This window comes from Loxodonta africana, chromosome 3 (assembly GCF_030014295.1).
Source record: "Loxodonta africana isolate mLoxAfr1 chromosome 3, mLoxAfr1.hap2, whole genome shotgun sequence".
Lineage (NCBI taxonomy): Eukaryota > Metazoa > Chordata > Mammalia > Proboscidea > Elephantidae > Loxodonta > Loxodonta africana.
Window position 1 is genome coordinate 67859856 of NC_087344.1, and position 14466 is coordinate 67874321.

At 45.0% G+C, this 14466-nt stretch overlaps 1 protein-coding gene across 5 annotated transcripts in view; it reads left to right on the forward strand.

The window, feature by feature from the left end:
- The window catches only part of KPNA6 (karyopherin subunit alpha 6), a 58371-nt gene extending 45909 nt beyond the window's left edge, over positions 1–12462 (forward strand). For all 5 annotated transcript variants that reach the window (XM_003415458.4, XM_010595159.3, XM_010595160.3 and 2 more), the window contains 10 exons: positions 622–716; positions 1410–1541; positions 2028–2116; positions 2973–3072; positions 3402–3565; positions 3913–3991; positions 4534–4659; positions 4992–5119; positions 6194–6372; positions 7198–12462. In XM_003415458.4, the coding sequence (XP_003415506.2) occupies positions 622–716; positions 1410–1541; positions 2028–2116; positions 2973–3072; positions 3402–3565; positions 3913–3991; positions 4534–4659; positions 4992–5119; positions 6194–6372; positions 7198–7385 (1280 nt within the window). In that variant the 3' untranslated portion in view covers positions 7386–12462. The remainder of the gene's footprint in view (positions 1–621; positions 717–1409; positions 1542–2027; positions 2117–2972; positions 3073–3401; positions 3566–3912; positions 3992–4533; positions 4660–4991; positions 5120–6193; positions 6373–7197) is intronic.
- Positions 12463–14466: the final 2004 nt, after the last annotated feature.

Here is a 14466-nt window from a genome sequence, read left to right on the forward strand (position 1 = left end):
AATGAGGCATGTCTTGACACACTAAAGTTGCAAATTACCCCCCCACCCAACCCTCAGTATTTTTTATTGCCTTACCCTGTCCTACTGATTCTTCTTTTTCCCATAACACTTACACCTTTTAACATAAAAGAATGTCTTTTCCCACTAGAATGTGAGCTCTGTGAGGCTTGGTTTTGTTCACCTCTGTATCTTCCATTCTTAAAACTGTGTGGCACATAGTAGGTGCTTAATAAAATCTGTTGTATGACAGGAAAAATACTTATTGTCTCAGTGTTTCAAGCAGTTTTCCCAGGAAAAAAACTGGTATTAGAAGAGAAATGTATAGACTAGAGTTGCTAATCCCATGGGCTTTCCTCTCTGCCTTAAAATTCTTTGCTTAGGTTCAGTAAGCCAAAGCTGAGAATATCAAAATTAGAACTGACTTTACTTTTTAGCATCCTAACTGAATCATATAGTTCAAATATGACCAGCTATTGTTAAAGCCACCTCACCAGAAGAGAGTTTGTGAATGGTTTGAAGAATGGTCAGGGGTATTTGGGAAGGATTGTGAGCTGACCGTAGTGAAAGGATCAGCCAAAGGCTCTCCTGACTTTGCCTCTCCTTCCCTTCCCCCTCTTCCAGAGCCTAGTCCCCCAATAGATGAAGTCATCAACACTCCAGGAGTGGTGGATAGGTTTGTGGAGTTTCTGAAGAGGAACGAGAATTGTACATTACAGGTGAGGCCTGGAATGGTGGTGGGGGGTACCAGATGAAAGCCCCTCTTTCAAGAGATTGCATTGGGGTATTTCTGCAGACACATCTTTCAGAAAGTAGACAAGTAATATGATCAGGTGCCCCCTTGGCCTCAAAGAAGAGCACTAAAATCTCGTCCTTAAATCATGTAATCTCAAAGGAAAGATACCAGAATATGGCAGACTGATCATTCAGTTATAAATCAGAGGCTCAAGTCCAGATTCCACTCTATCTAGCTCTATGAACTGGGGCGGATCATTTAACCTCTCTGGGTCTCTCTTCTCAGAGATACCTGATGAGTCAGTCCAACACTCTTATTGATACTTTGTAGAAACTTAGCTGGAAGGGACTTTGAAAGAAGGATCTCACTCTAATCCTGGTTTCAGAAGTAAAGAAAGTAAAGTCCAAGAAATAAAATTACTTGCCAAAAGACTCATGGGTGCTGTGCTAGTGCAGGATCAGACCTTTGTACCATTTAAGCCCAGTTCTGTCTTCACACTATGTCACATCACTGCCAATAACCTCTCCCTACAGCTTTAAAGGGGGGTAGTTTTTTTGTTTTTTCATTTATTTATTTTTTCACCAGGGTCAGGAGGCTTACTGTTCTGAGCCAGCTGGTAGACTTCACTGCTCTGTCTGGAATGACCTCTCAGTGATGGCTTAATCTCTCCTTTTAGTTTGAAGCTGCCTGGGCTCTAACAAACATTGCCTCTGGAACCTCTCAGCAGACCAAAATTGTCATTGAAGCAGGGGCTGTCCCCATTTTCATAGAGCTACTTAACTCAGACTTTGAGGATGTACAGGAACAGGTAATGGTCAAGTTTGTCTTAATTCTTGTTGGTACCCATTGCTTAGTACCCACAGATCATAGAGATAGACTGAGAGCTTCTGTTTCTCCCACTAGATTCTTACTAGTTGGATAGCAGTGGAGAGTGGTACTGGAATCTTTATTCCATTACTACATCTAGAGGTGGTCTAAGGAGGCTACAAGGATGCAACTTTCCCATCACTTTCTCTTTATTGGGGTGGGGGTTAGGTGGGTCTTGGTTTGACTTCTCTGGCTGCAGTATAGGTGGCAGCCTGTCTTCTCCATTGAACCAGGAACTCCCCCAGAGAAAGGCCTTCATAGAGCAAGTGCTCAATAAAGATTTTGACAGGGAGGGTACCTGAGCTTGTTTAATGTGTCTCGGGCCCTGATGTGGTTCTCTGCCTGGGTACTCTGTAGTTGGGACTATAAAGTACTCACAGAAGCCAGCTAAGCTCTGCAGGTTACAGTTCCATTATCTTCATTTCAGGCAGTCTGGGCACTGGGAAACATAGCTGGAGACAGCTCCGTTTGCCGAGATTACGTCTTGAACTGTTCTATCCTTAATCCTTTGTTAACGTGAGTAATTATAATCATCTGCACCTAAGACATTTATAGGGTGGCCATGTGGCAGGTCACTGGGGGCAGCTTACTTGGTCCCTTAAGGTGAAAGGTAAATACAAAAACTAAAAGTGCAATTCTGATTGCCACAGAAGAAGATTAAGTATCTCTGAGAGCAAGACAACTGTGCCACTGGTCTGTGCCAGGGAGGATCTTGTGCTTCCTAATCTCAAGGGGCAGCAGAGCCTCCTGTTGGTCTGTCTGTCTACTGTTGAGCCAAGGGAAAGAGGCAGTACTAGCCCATCTGGAAAAATACAACGTTCTCTACACAATGCATTGGTTTACTATGGGGTTATTTCCATAGATAAAGACCCCTCCTGTTTCTTCCCACCCATTTAAAGTACTAAATGAAGACAAATGAACTGTTCTTCAGACCTCAGTCTCATAGGCTTCCACTATCATTCTTTCGCTGGTCCTTCACAGAAAAATCGTTCCATACTGCATGGCTAAAGCCCTTCACTAGACCTCAGCTTTTATTTCCAAAGAGAACAATACTTCTTGTCTGGGACTTATGGCTAGAGTTAGGGGCACAGTGTGTCCTCTTCCAAAGCTTTGCAGGTTTACCGAGATCCAACCCTCTGTTTTGCCCTTATTAACTCTGGTTTTAACTAGCCACAGCTGTTCCCAGTCCTCTACACAGCTGGAGGTGGGCCTTCTGGTCCAAACAGGCTCTTTTAACTTAGAGTTATGGGGAGGACGAAATAGGCTGCTAGAGTCTCTCGAGGGTATGATAGGATTTGCCTCCAGGGTTCATTAGCAACTGCCGTTTACCATGTCATCGGTGCTCAGAATCTGGCTTTGCTGTTTCCTTCAGACTCCTTACCAAGTCCACACGACTGACAATGACACGAAATGCAGTCTGGGCCCTGTCAAACCTGTGCCGGGGAAAGAATCCACCCCCAGATTTTCCAAAGGTGAGAGGTTCTTACTATACCCTGGGTGATACCAGATTCCTTCAAATGGAAGAATTTGGATATGGGAGTGTTTTAAATCTTTGGGGAACCCCTTAGAGCCTCAAATCAAACCCAAGTGGAACTGAAAGAGATGACCAACAATGAAGGAGGTGATCTTGTGTGCCTGGTGTGTACCTAGATGGTAAAGTGGAAAGGTAGGCCTGCTGATTTAATGTAGTAGAGATCCCAGGATCCAGAATCACTTGCAGGGAAAGGGACAGCAACATTAGGGTTAGTGGTAGAGGGTAGAGGTGTCACCCAGTGAGTCCCTCTCACTCTGCTTCCAACAGGTCTCTCCTTGTTTGCCCGTGCTGTCTCGCCTGCTCTTCAGCAGTGACTCAGACTTGCTGGCGGATGCTTGCTGGGCCCTCTCTTACCTGTCTGATGGCCCCAATGAGAAGATCCAGGCAGTCATAGACTCTGGAGTTTGCCGGAGATTGGTGGAGCTTCTGATGTGAGTGATCTCCATTAGGCATATAGATTTCCTAAGCTCCAAACTCAGACTGAAGAGCCACAGACAGCAATTTGCTGTCCTAGCCAAGGGTCGGAAACCCTGGTGGTGTAGTGGTTAAGTGCTACAGCTGCTAACCAAAGGGTCGGCAGTTCAAATCTGCCAGGTGCTCCTTGGAAACTCTAATGGGCAGTTCTACTCTGTCCTATAGGGTCGCTATGAGTCGAATTGACTCGATGGCACTGGGTTACTGGGTTAGCCAAGGGTCTGGAGCCATAAGAATGCTGCCAGCCTTGCTGGTCAGCAGACCTGAATATGACTCTACTGATCATCACTCTCTCCCTCTGTAGGCACAACGATTACAAAGTGGCTTCTCCTGCCCTGCGAGCCGTGGGTAACATTGTCACTGGGGATGACATCCAGACCCAGGTAAGGAAGAGGGGGTATAGGATCTTAGCTCAGACCAGCTGTAGGAGAGCACTGTAGAGAGCTGCCTGTGGACAAAAACCTTCTCTGCTAAGAGCTTTTGTCCTGGTGGGAGGCAGCATAGTCTAGGAGAGAAAGCATGGACTCGAGTAAAGAATTCCAACTCTGCCACTTTCTGTATGATGTTGGACAACTTGGTCACCTTCATTTCTTCTATAAATTAGAAATAAATCATCATCCATTTGGTGCTTGTTAGGAAAACCTAAATGGGATAACCTGACTGACAACCTGGAACATTGTAAGGTAGTTCTTAATAATTTTTGAGTCATGGTCCCTTTGAGATACTGTAAGCTATGGAACCCCCATCCCTACTTCTTAGGCCTTTAGGGTCCCAGGAACACTTCCTCATGTTAATAACCCCTCCAGTAAGGGCACAATAAGCAAGGTTTTCTTCGGGTCTTGAGCAGTTGGCATAATTCTGTGGGATTCTTTACAGATTCTTATAGGTGAGCAACCTCACTCAAACCTGCACTCTCATTTCCTAGGTGATTCTTAACTGTTCAGCCCTCCCTTGTCTCCTCCACTTGCTGAGCAGCCCCAAGGAGTCAATCCGGAAGGAAGCTTGTTGGACCATTTCAAACATCACTGCTGGCAACAGAGCTCAAATACAGGTAGAACAGGCACTGAAGTCGGGGGGGCAGAGGTAGGTAGGCATAGGAACATGGGAGATTGTGGAATATTTGCTTCTCAAAGGAAGGATTGATTTGTCTTTAGAAATGGAGGTCAGCATGTGCTGTTGATCAAAGATTCTTTGTAGGTAAAGTCAGGTTCCTCTGCAGCTTGTCACTTACATGGGAAAAACAGGAGGACTCCCAGCAGAGGCATGATATCTAAGTGTTAGCTGATTTGTGAGCTGGATCTGCTTTCTCTTCTTGAAGCTGAAGCCTTGAAAAGTGCTTGAAGTTGTTCTTCTCTAAGTGACCATTCAACCATCCTCTCTCAGGCTGTTATAGATGCAAATATCTTCCCTGTGTTGATCGAAATCCTTCAGAAAGCAGAGTTCCGCACAAGGAAAGAAGCAACGTGGGCCATCACCAATGCCACATCAGGAGGGACCCCTGAGCAGATCAGGTATCACATTCCCTTTCCATTGTCTTGAATGATACGTTTGCTATCCCTCTTGGCTCGTGATTCACAGATGACCCCTAAACTGTTTTACTGGGGTAGGTCTGCCCCTAGTCCAACTGCAATAGGGTTTAACTGGTAAACCACTACAATGGACTGGAATCTGGAATCGTTGCCTATAGACCAAGATATGTGGTTCCTGTTTTCTCTCCTGGGGAATAGAAACCCATGACACAGATATCCATCCCTCCTCTACCTTGTCTTACGTTACAGAGAACTGAAATCCATGTAATTCTCAGTTATCTGTACAAATGAAGGAAAATCATACTTGAGCTTATTCAAAGCACCTTCTTTGGGAAATCATTTTTGGGGATGAGGCTTAAGAGAAGTTAATAGCTATTTTGTGTATGTGTGCTCTTTGATTTTAGTTTCAATTATCTAAACATGAATAGGAGTCATGAAAATTGGACATGTGTCTTGCCCTCAGCCCATAGTCTTATAAGGGAAGTACAGTCTGTATATATGAAGTCTTAGGAGTAAAGGGGTAACCGTTGAGTTAACCTTTAAATATAAATAAATATGGTGTTGAAAAAGGTCTTTTGAATGGGGAAAAAGCATAAGTAACAGTATAAGGATCAGAAAGCTGAAGACCTTTACTTGCAACAAGTTTGACTGGAATGTAGTATGCTTGAAAGGGAATAACGGGAGGTGAAGCTAGAAAAGGAGATAGGAGCCAAATTATGGAACATCTGTATTGTCTTCCCAAAGAGCTTGGACTTCAGGCAAGAAGCCTGTGAGAAATTTTAAGCAGGGATGTATGTGTTCAGAGCTGTGTTTCAGAAAAGGGTAATATTGCAGCAAGGGAAATATTAAAGGCAAGGAGGAGGACGCTATTGCAGTCATTCATGTGAGAAATGAACTAGACCAGTAGCAATGGGAGGATGCAGAGATTGAGGCAGAAAGAGAATGAGTGGTTATCGAGACTCATTAAAAGTGGATTGTTGACACAGGCCAAAACACCTGCCCAGCAATTCACTTGCCAAGTGTTAACTTAGAACTTGCCTGGTCTCTGGCCCCCAGGTACCTGGTCTCATTGGGCTGCATCAAACCCCTGTGTGACTTGCTGACTGTCATGGATTCGAAGATTGTACAAGTGGCCCTCAATGGACTAGAGAACATCTTGCGGCTTGGAGAGCAAGAAGGCAAGCGCAACGGCTCAGGGGTCAATCCCTACTGTGGCCTCATCGAGGAAGCTTATGGTATGTGCCCTCTCTCCGCCCTCACCACTGCCTTAAGCAGAGAGGTTCAAAGTCAGAGCTTGGGGACTGTAGGCCTCTAACATGGTATGCAAAATGTGAGGATGTGGGTTTTTCTGGGAGCACCCATGGCTGCTATGAGATTTGGGTCTGTGTTTCCAAAAATGGTTAACAACTCCTACTCTAACCAAGTTGTACCATCAAAAAAAAAAAAAACCAGTTGCCTTCAAGTTGATTCCAACTCATGGCCGTCCACAGGGTTTCAAATGTTCCTGGAGGACTAAGGAGCATGTACTATAAGTGGCTGGGATAGACTGGGATTTGGAGTTGATTCATGTTCAAATCCAAGGTTTTATGTATCAGTTTCTTCTCTTGTCTGAAAAGTAGGTCTTTCTAATAGGCCCTTCCAGTAAATAGGTATGGTACAGATGCACATATAGAGGCCCAAAGCTGAAGATAGAAGCAGGAGCTGGAAGGCATCTGTTTTCATCTGAGTTTCTAACAAGTCCCAATAAGAGTACTAGATTGACTCATCACTCATCTCTGAGAAGAGAGACCCAGAGAGGTTAAAAACTTGCCCCGGATCACAGAGTTAGTTCGAAGCAGAATCAGAACTAGAACCTCTGATGTGTAACTGTCATTTTGGTCTCTTTCCTTTGGGATTATGTAGTTTTAGGAGTCAAAGAGTGATTTGATTATATTAACTTAAGTTTGTAAACACTTAACATCTCAGGGAAGGAAAAGTAGAAAAATGTTACATGGGCTCAACTTCTCATAGAAAAGCACTCAGACTTCACTCTTCTCCCTCCTTCCTTCTTGCCACCAAAGGCTTAGATAAAATTGAGTTTCTCCAGAGCCACGAGAACCAGGAAATCTACCAGAAGGCCTTTGACCTCATTGAGCACTACTTTGGCGTAGAAGATGATGACAGCAGCCTGGCTCCCCAGGTGGATGAAACGCAACAGCAGTTCATCTTCCAGCAGCCTGAGGCCCCCATGGAGGGCTTCCAGCTATAATGTCTGCCTCCGGGGAGGGGAGGGGATGGGAAGCACCACCAGCCAGCGGAAAAGCAGCCCTCTGGTGGGCGGGAAACCAGCCCCCCCACCATCAGCTACCACACACCTCTGCTGCCCTGGAGACTGTGCTCTTGACCTGCTCCACCCCCTTCCCTGGAGGGCGCACCCTCTGGACAGACAGAACCATCTGAGGCTCACATTTGGGTTTTGTGACAAGAAGGGGACATGTTGGGTTTTTCTTCCTTACACTATATTTTGGCTGCACACATGTCTTTAACCCAGGAGCCCAGGGGTAGACAAAGGAGGACTGAGGTAATCAATTTTGCACCTTTTTTTATTTTTTTCTTTTGTGGTGACTTCCTTCCCTTTTATTTTTCTTCATCCTTCCCAGTCCTCTGCCCTGATCTCTGTAACTTATCTTGGGTACTTGAGCAGATGGAATATTCCAGAGGTGGGGGGTGGGAGGGGAGGGGAGAAATCCAAAACAAAGTGTTCTTGCTCTGACAGAATATTAATCTTGTATGCTTGGATTGAGTTATTTAATTTTTTTCTTTTGCACATTTTTCTTGTATTAAGGTTGCTTTTCTCAAGAGCCATGAGGTCCTGGTTTTAGGAATCCTGGCTGTCAGCATTGTCTGGGACTAGAGGCTGATGGGGAGGCTACCATGAGGCAAATGTCCTTTCTTCCCTCTGACCCCTTGCCCAGACCTCTTTAGTTTGGGAGATCCCCCTCACTTTCCTGGGACAAATACTCCAGTGGGAATGGAGGGGAGGAGCACAGGCCTTCAGACGGGGCTTCCCACGCGTCGCTACTGATCCCATGTTTCCTACCCACCTTCCAAAAGGTGCGACCCAACTTCATTTGTTTACTTGAAAATTGCCCCCCGGAGTTGAATGATCCTCCGAGGTGGCTGTATTTTCTCCTAAGCACGAGATGGGAGGCTGTGGTCCTTCCTTTCTCCTGCGGAGAAGATGGTCCTTGCTCTGGTGACCCTTAAATTTCAGAGGAAGTTGGAGTGAGAGTGTCATGTATTGGGATAGCCAAGGATCCCTGCCTTTGGCCTTTCTTCTTCTTCCTCTTCCATAGTTGGATCATGTATATTTTACTTCCAAAGGAGAGAATGTCAAAAAGTTCTGTATTTTTTTATATTCTATATATTAGGTAGGTTAATTGTAATTGGTCTCAAGAGGAGGAACTGTCTGTAATTGTTTTAAGTAGGATACTGTGAGGAAGACCAAAAAGAGATGTGGAAGCCCCCACACTCACGGGGCCTGAGCTTGGTCCTTTCCCTCTCTGCTTGGGTTTTGGGCCACCACCTGGGACCAACCCTCAGCTCTGGAACCTTTATATAGCAGGACAGCTTCATCTGATTGTTCTAGTACCTGAAGGGAGCAAGGATGCCCCAGGGCCTCGTGAAGTCCTGACTGCTGAGCATCCTACTTACGTTAGGAAACCCAGAAAGCAGTCTGCCTTCTCAGATTCAGTCTCCAAGACCCCTGTTCACATGACTTATCACACATGGCTGCCTCTCCTATCATCACAGAGACTTGAGCAGCCTAGTACTTTCATGAGAGCTATTGGTATCTTCCTCTTTGGGGTCGTGGTACCTGGTTTGGGTCTTACTCTTCCTTGTGACAACTTGCCTTTTCTTTCTCTTTGGGTAAAGCTAGTGTAGTGCCTCAATGGCTTCCCTGTGCCTCTGGGTGGATTACATATGATAATAAACCCCAGTTGTCAGGGATCAGGGTGGAGAAAGTTGTCAGCTTAAATACAGACCAAGTGTGGAGCTGCTGAAGGCACAATCTGACCCTCCCCGCCCGTCCCACTGTGGTCAGTTAGAGAGAGGCCCTGCTCCAAGCTGACTTTTCTTTCCCCAAACAGTGCCATTCTTGCCCCCATGCCTATATATCCCCTTCTGGCTCAGGTGAAACCCATCCCCCTCTGCTTATAGGTTTAAAGTTTGGGTGTTCACTGTGGGTCATTGGTTTTGGATTTGCCATCTCCTTCTAGTGTTAAGGTCCAACTCTAGGGCCGTTCTATGAGCAAGGTAATTTGGGGCTGGCAATTATCACTGGAAAGTTACACCAGCGCTATTCTGCGCTGGTGAGTCAGATGCCACTTGTCAACTTGGGAACGATTACTACCAACCCACAATTTCCCAGGTAGGCAAGGGACAGGACAAATTTTCACTTGGCCTGGTGCCTCCATTACAAAAGAATTCTCCTATATTTCAAAGAAAGGCTTTTTTCCCCATTGCCCTTATCCAGAGGATAGAAGAAATTTTTCAATGTCTCTGACGTTATGGCCAAATTCTTAGTGTGAGACCTACACATCCTGCTTTCCTAACTGTTCTTCCAAAGTCCACTTCGGCTTTAGATCTGAGCTTTGTACCAGATGGAAGACTTTTTTGGTCATCTAGCTGGTGCTTGAAGCCATTTTTCTCCAAGTACTTCAAAGGCTGAAGTGTCCCTGGAGGTACAACGTGAAGACACATTTCTTGTCAGAGGAAAGTGGCCTCTAGGAGCTCTCCTTTGTAGTGTCATTCCCAGACCATGTTTTCCAATTCTTTCTCCAAAAACCCCTTCAGTCAACAGATGAAGTTCTTCCAGCAAGCATACACAGGTCTTCTGTGTTTCCTCCTCTCCTTTAGCCATCTTTGGAAGCAAAAAATTACTTCTTCATCCCAGGCTTGACAGCCATCTTGTGGTCAGCCCCTATCTGGACCCCAGTAACCTCTTAGTGAGGTCAGTGGCTTTCTGGTAGATTTTTGAATGGTTGTTGCAGGGATGGAGAGGCTTCCCAGCCTACTAATAACTGAGGAGCCTAGACATGTTGGAATCCTCCTGTGTTGGCACATGGCTGGTATGTCCCTGTTAAGATCTCTGGTTGTAGATTTACAGAAGTGAGGGTGGAGGAATCTAGATGTGGATTAAGGGGACAGGGGGCTTTTTTCTTAGCTAAAATGTTCAAATATTATTTTGAATTGTGCCAGCTATTTATTGCCAGCCCCTCTGGGCCCTCTCCACTCCCAGATCAGCTCACTAGTACTAAAAGGGTCTTTGGTCTTCAGCTCCCAGCTACTCCCTGTGACTGCCTTCTAGTAGAACCACATGGGTTTTATTCTCAACTGACCAGCCTAGTTAATTTGGGGCAGTGGGCACAAATGACCTTCCCAAGGAGCAGGTGTTGATGACCCCAGCTTTCAGGGGCCCTTGGTGTTCCCCCTTACTAGAACCCTTAGATCTGTTCTTTGCACCTTCTTTGTTTCTTCCAGGAACCCTATTTTCTGGAGCTGAACTACACAAATCTGTAGCTGCAATTATACTTAGTCAAGGAAGAGGGAAAGAAGGCTCTCAGCACAGACCTTCTATTTCACTAAAGCCAAACCAGTTTAAAATTAAAACCATCTAGCAGAATGAACTGGATTTCCATATTCTCCTTTTTGCCTTCCTTCCCCCTGCACCCTAGAGCTATCCGTGTTCTAGCTAACTAGAAGGGAAGGAGATGAAAGCCTAGCAATAATTCCTTCCTCAACCCAGGTCCCTCTTTGAAGGCAACCCTCATTTCCTCAGGCCTCCTCTCCTCCCCTAGACTCACTCATCATCTTAGGCATTCCTCCATGGAGTCATCTTATGGGCTCAGATTCTAGATTCTCCTATTTTCCAGGTCCCTGCAGGCACTGCAGGGTCATAAGGAGAACAGCCCAGCTGGGGGCCAGCCTAATGTCAGAGACATTGCTTTAGGTGTACAAAGTAGTTCCTTAAAAAATTGCTTCTATCCTCTGTACAAGGGCAATGGAGGAAAAAAGCCTTTCTTTGAATGTGCCTGCCTGCTGGCCTCCCTGGCAGCCTGGGGGAGGGTTACAAGGCTCAGGATGCTGAACCATAGGAAAGAAATGTTCATAACCAGTGGCAATATGTTCCAGGCCAGGACTACTCCAGGAGTGCACGAGTGTGGGAATGAAACTGCTCAGAGTAGTTTTCTTCCACAGCTGTTTTAGGATTGCACATTCTAGACCAACCTTATCCAGTATTTTTTCTGTGTCTTAGCTTTTAGATTCTTTTGTTAAGCCCCCAAGCGAGAATTGGCCCTACAGGGATCCATGTGGCAGACACTAGATGCTCTTTGGCCAAGGCCTTGGTAATGACTCAGTCATCCCATTGCCTATCCCTTAGCCCTACCCCAGATAAGACCATGGCAGGGGAGGAAACTGAAGTCAAGACTAACCAACTTTATGTATTAAAGCTGTTATTTTTCCTCTGAGGGCATTTTGCATTAGATCTGGGCTATGTGCAGAACCAAAACTGGCTTTGAGAGTTACTGACTTAAATTTGGGGCCCAGACACTCTGGGAGAGAGGTTTGCATAGTATGCTATAAAGGTTTTGGGCCTACCTGGCTACTTCTGGGCCAGCCTGACTTCTTATGTCCACATTAGCACTACCTGAACCCCTCTGTTGAAAGCTAGCCCTACTCCCCTAAGCGGGTCAGATTTTCAGCCCCTGGGCTTAGGGAGAGAAAACTGTCTGCATGCTCTGGGGCAGTAAAGGAAGGCATACCTAAGAGGCCCTGAGACTGACTAGGAACCTCTGCCTCAGAGGATGTCCTTAGCATCCTCAGGCCCTGGAGTTGGGTATTGGCTTCTTTATCCAGCTTTTGTGGAAACTGCCTTTGATTTTATCACTAGAGAAGGAAAAGGAGGTATAGGACCCCAACCATCCAGCAAAGCAGATGTCCCCCAAAACAGGTTGGTTCCCAGCTACAGACCCTAGGAAGGTGAATCCAGCCCTTCTCCTTCTTACTGGTATTTCTTTCCTAATTCATTTGTTTTTATTTTTCCAAGAACCATAAACTCTCTGGCTATTTTCCATGTTCTCAGGGCCCCTGGGTAGACAGACACAGCTTGATGATTTTAGAGCAGACATAGGCCAAGAAACCATGGCATTGAGTGTGCTGAGTCCAGACAAATGATATTTATATACACATCCAAATTTGAAGAGAAATGTATTTCTTTAGGTTTCAAACACTGTAATAATAGATATAAAGCAAAAAATAAAAATCTGTTGCAAAGTTCTAAATCGTCTCTTTTGGTTTGGAGTGAACCTAGGCTGGATTATTTGGAGGTGAATGAGGAAAGGGTATTTAAACTTGTTAGTCTAATAGAAATAAAAATCGCTGCAGCCTGCTCCTGCTATAAAAGGTTTGTTTTGTTTTTTTTAACAACTTTATTGACGTATAATTGACATACAATAAACTACACCTATTTAAAGTGTACAATTTGATAATTTTTTATATACATGCACTCGTGAAACCATCACCACAATTAAGATAGTGAATATACCCGTCACCCCCATAAGTTTCACTGTGCCCCAGCACTAACCTGCATTCTATAGTCATTATAGATCAGTTCGCATTTTCTAGAGTTGCTATAAAGGATCTTGACATTGTTTCGAGTCTTACAAGCTAACTGAATATTGTCCCCATTTTGCCAGTGAAGAAATGTTCTCATAAAAGTTGAGGTCATACAGTTCACAAACTCCTCACTTCAGCTTAGAGCAATTCCTAACACAAATTAGACAAGAAGCCAACAATTTGATTTCGCCCAAAAGGAAGGTCTTATTTGGCTGATAGTGAGTTTTAAGTTTTAATTAGTTAACAACATTAAAAAATCAAGAAATAGCTGTCTTGAAAAACACTGAATATCTGGCATAACTGGGCCTAAGTTTCTGCTTGGCAACAATCTGCAAGGACCTCTCTACCGTAATCACTACCATACTAGTTGTCTCCCTGACTCATTGCCATATTTCTTTTATACCAGAGAAAGTGACTTTTTAAACCCATGTTTCTATTTTTCTTGTTCCGTGGTGCCTGCTCTATCTACTCTTATTACCCGTCTGGTCCCTGGAGGCCAGTGTTGACCTTTCTGCTATACCCTCCACCCCTCACTCCATTTAAGCCTGTTCTTATTTTCTTTTTCCTAGAACTTCAAGGCCTTATTGATAATGTAACCTCCTCAAGGGATTTCTAACATGCTTTTCCGGAAATGAGGCCTTCATTTCAAGAGACCTGGATTCCAAATCCTAGCTTCTCAGTTCCTTCATCACACAATTATACCGTATTGCCTCTCAGTGTTACCTGGTAAAGGCAAACCTTGATGTCTGGAGCCACTAAACAGAGCTCTCTGCCCTATGGTCTCCTTAACTTTTGGGGGAAATACTTAACATCTTAACAGCCCCCAAACAATGCTCAATTTGAACAACTTAAAACCATTCTCTGCCTTCACCAAGTGCTAGCCTTTGGGACAAGAGAATTTAGCTAACAATTCCCCGCAGTATTCTTTGACTTGCAAGCAAATAGTATCAACACCTTGGTGATAACGCTGTAATAGAACTCTATCTAGACGTAGGGAGCTAGGACAGATTGCAGAGCATTGGGAAGGCTCTAAAGAGGCTTTTGAGCTGGGCCTCAAAAGAGGAAATAGGATCTGCAAAAACCTGAGAAATGCTGGAAAGAGTAAAAGTACAGTTGAAGCAAAAACGAGAGTGGGGATGGGGAGGATTGGCTGAAAACAGAAGAAGCCAAATCGTCTAGGCTTTCAGCTCCAGGCGCAAGGATTATTGGCCTTTATTCCATTATCTGTAGGTAGCAGGGATAACGAATTGTGATCCCATATTTGGAGAGAAGCTTGGGGTTCCCCCCCCGCCAGCTTTAGCCCCAGTGCCACTGGGACTTTGTCAGTCTAGTCAGATGGTGTGATGAAGTGGCCTGCGTAGGGTTGGCCTGTCAGAGAAAAAGGCTTGGGAATCTTTGTCTGAGGCCAAGCTCTCCCTGCAGGGTGTCCTCAGCCCTTTCCAAAGAGACTAGTTGCCACACTGGTGATGGAAAAAAAAAAATGTTGCTTTCGAGTCAACTCGGACTCATAGCGACCCTATAGGACACAGGAGAACTGCCGACTTTTTTGGTTAGCAGCTCTTAACCACTAGGCCACCAGGGTTTCCAACTGGTGATGAGGAGTGGGAAAAAAACAAGTCACCTCGACTCATCCTAAGGGAAAGCATGGCAGAGTAGTTAGTACGGTGGCC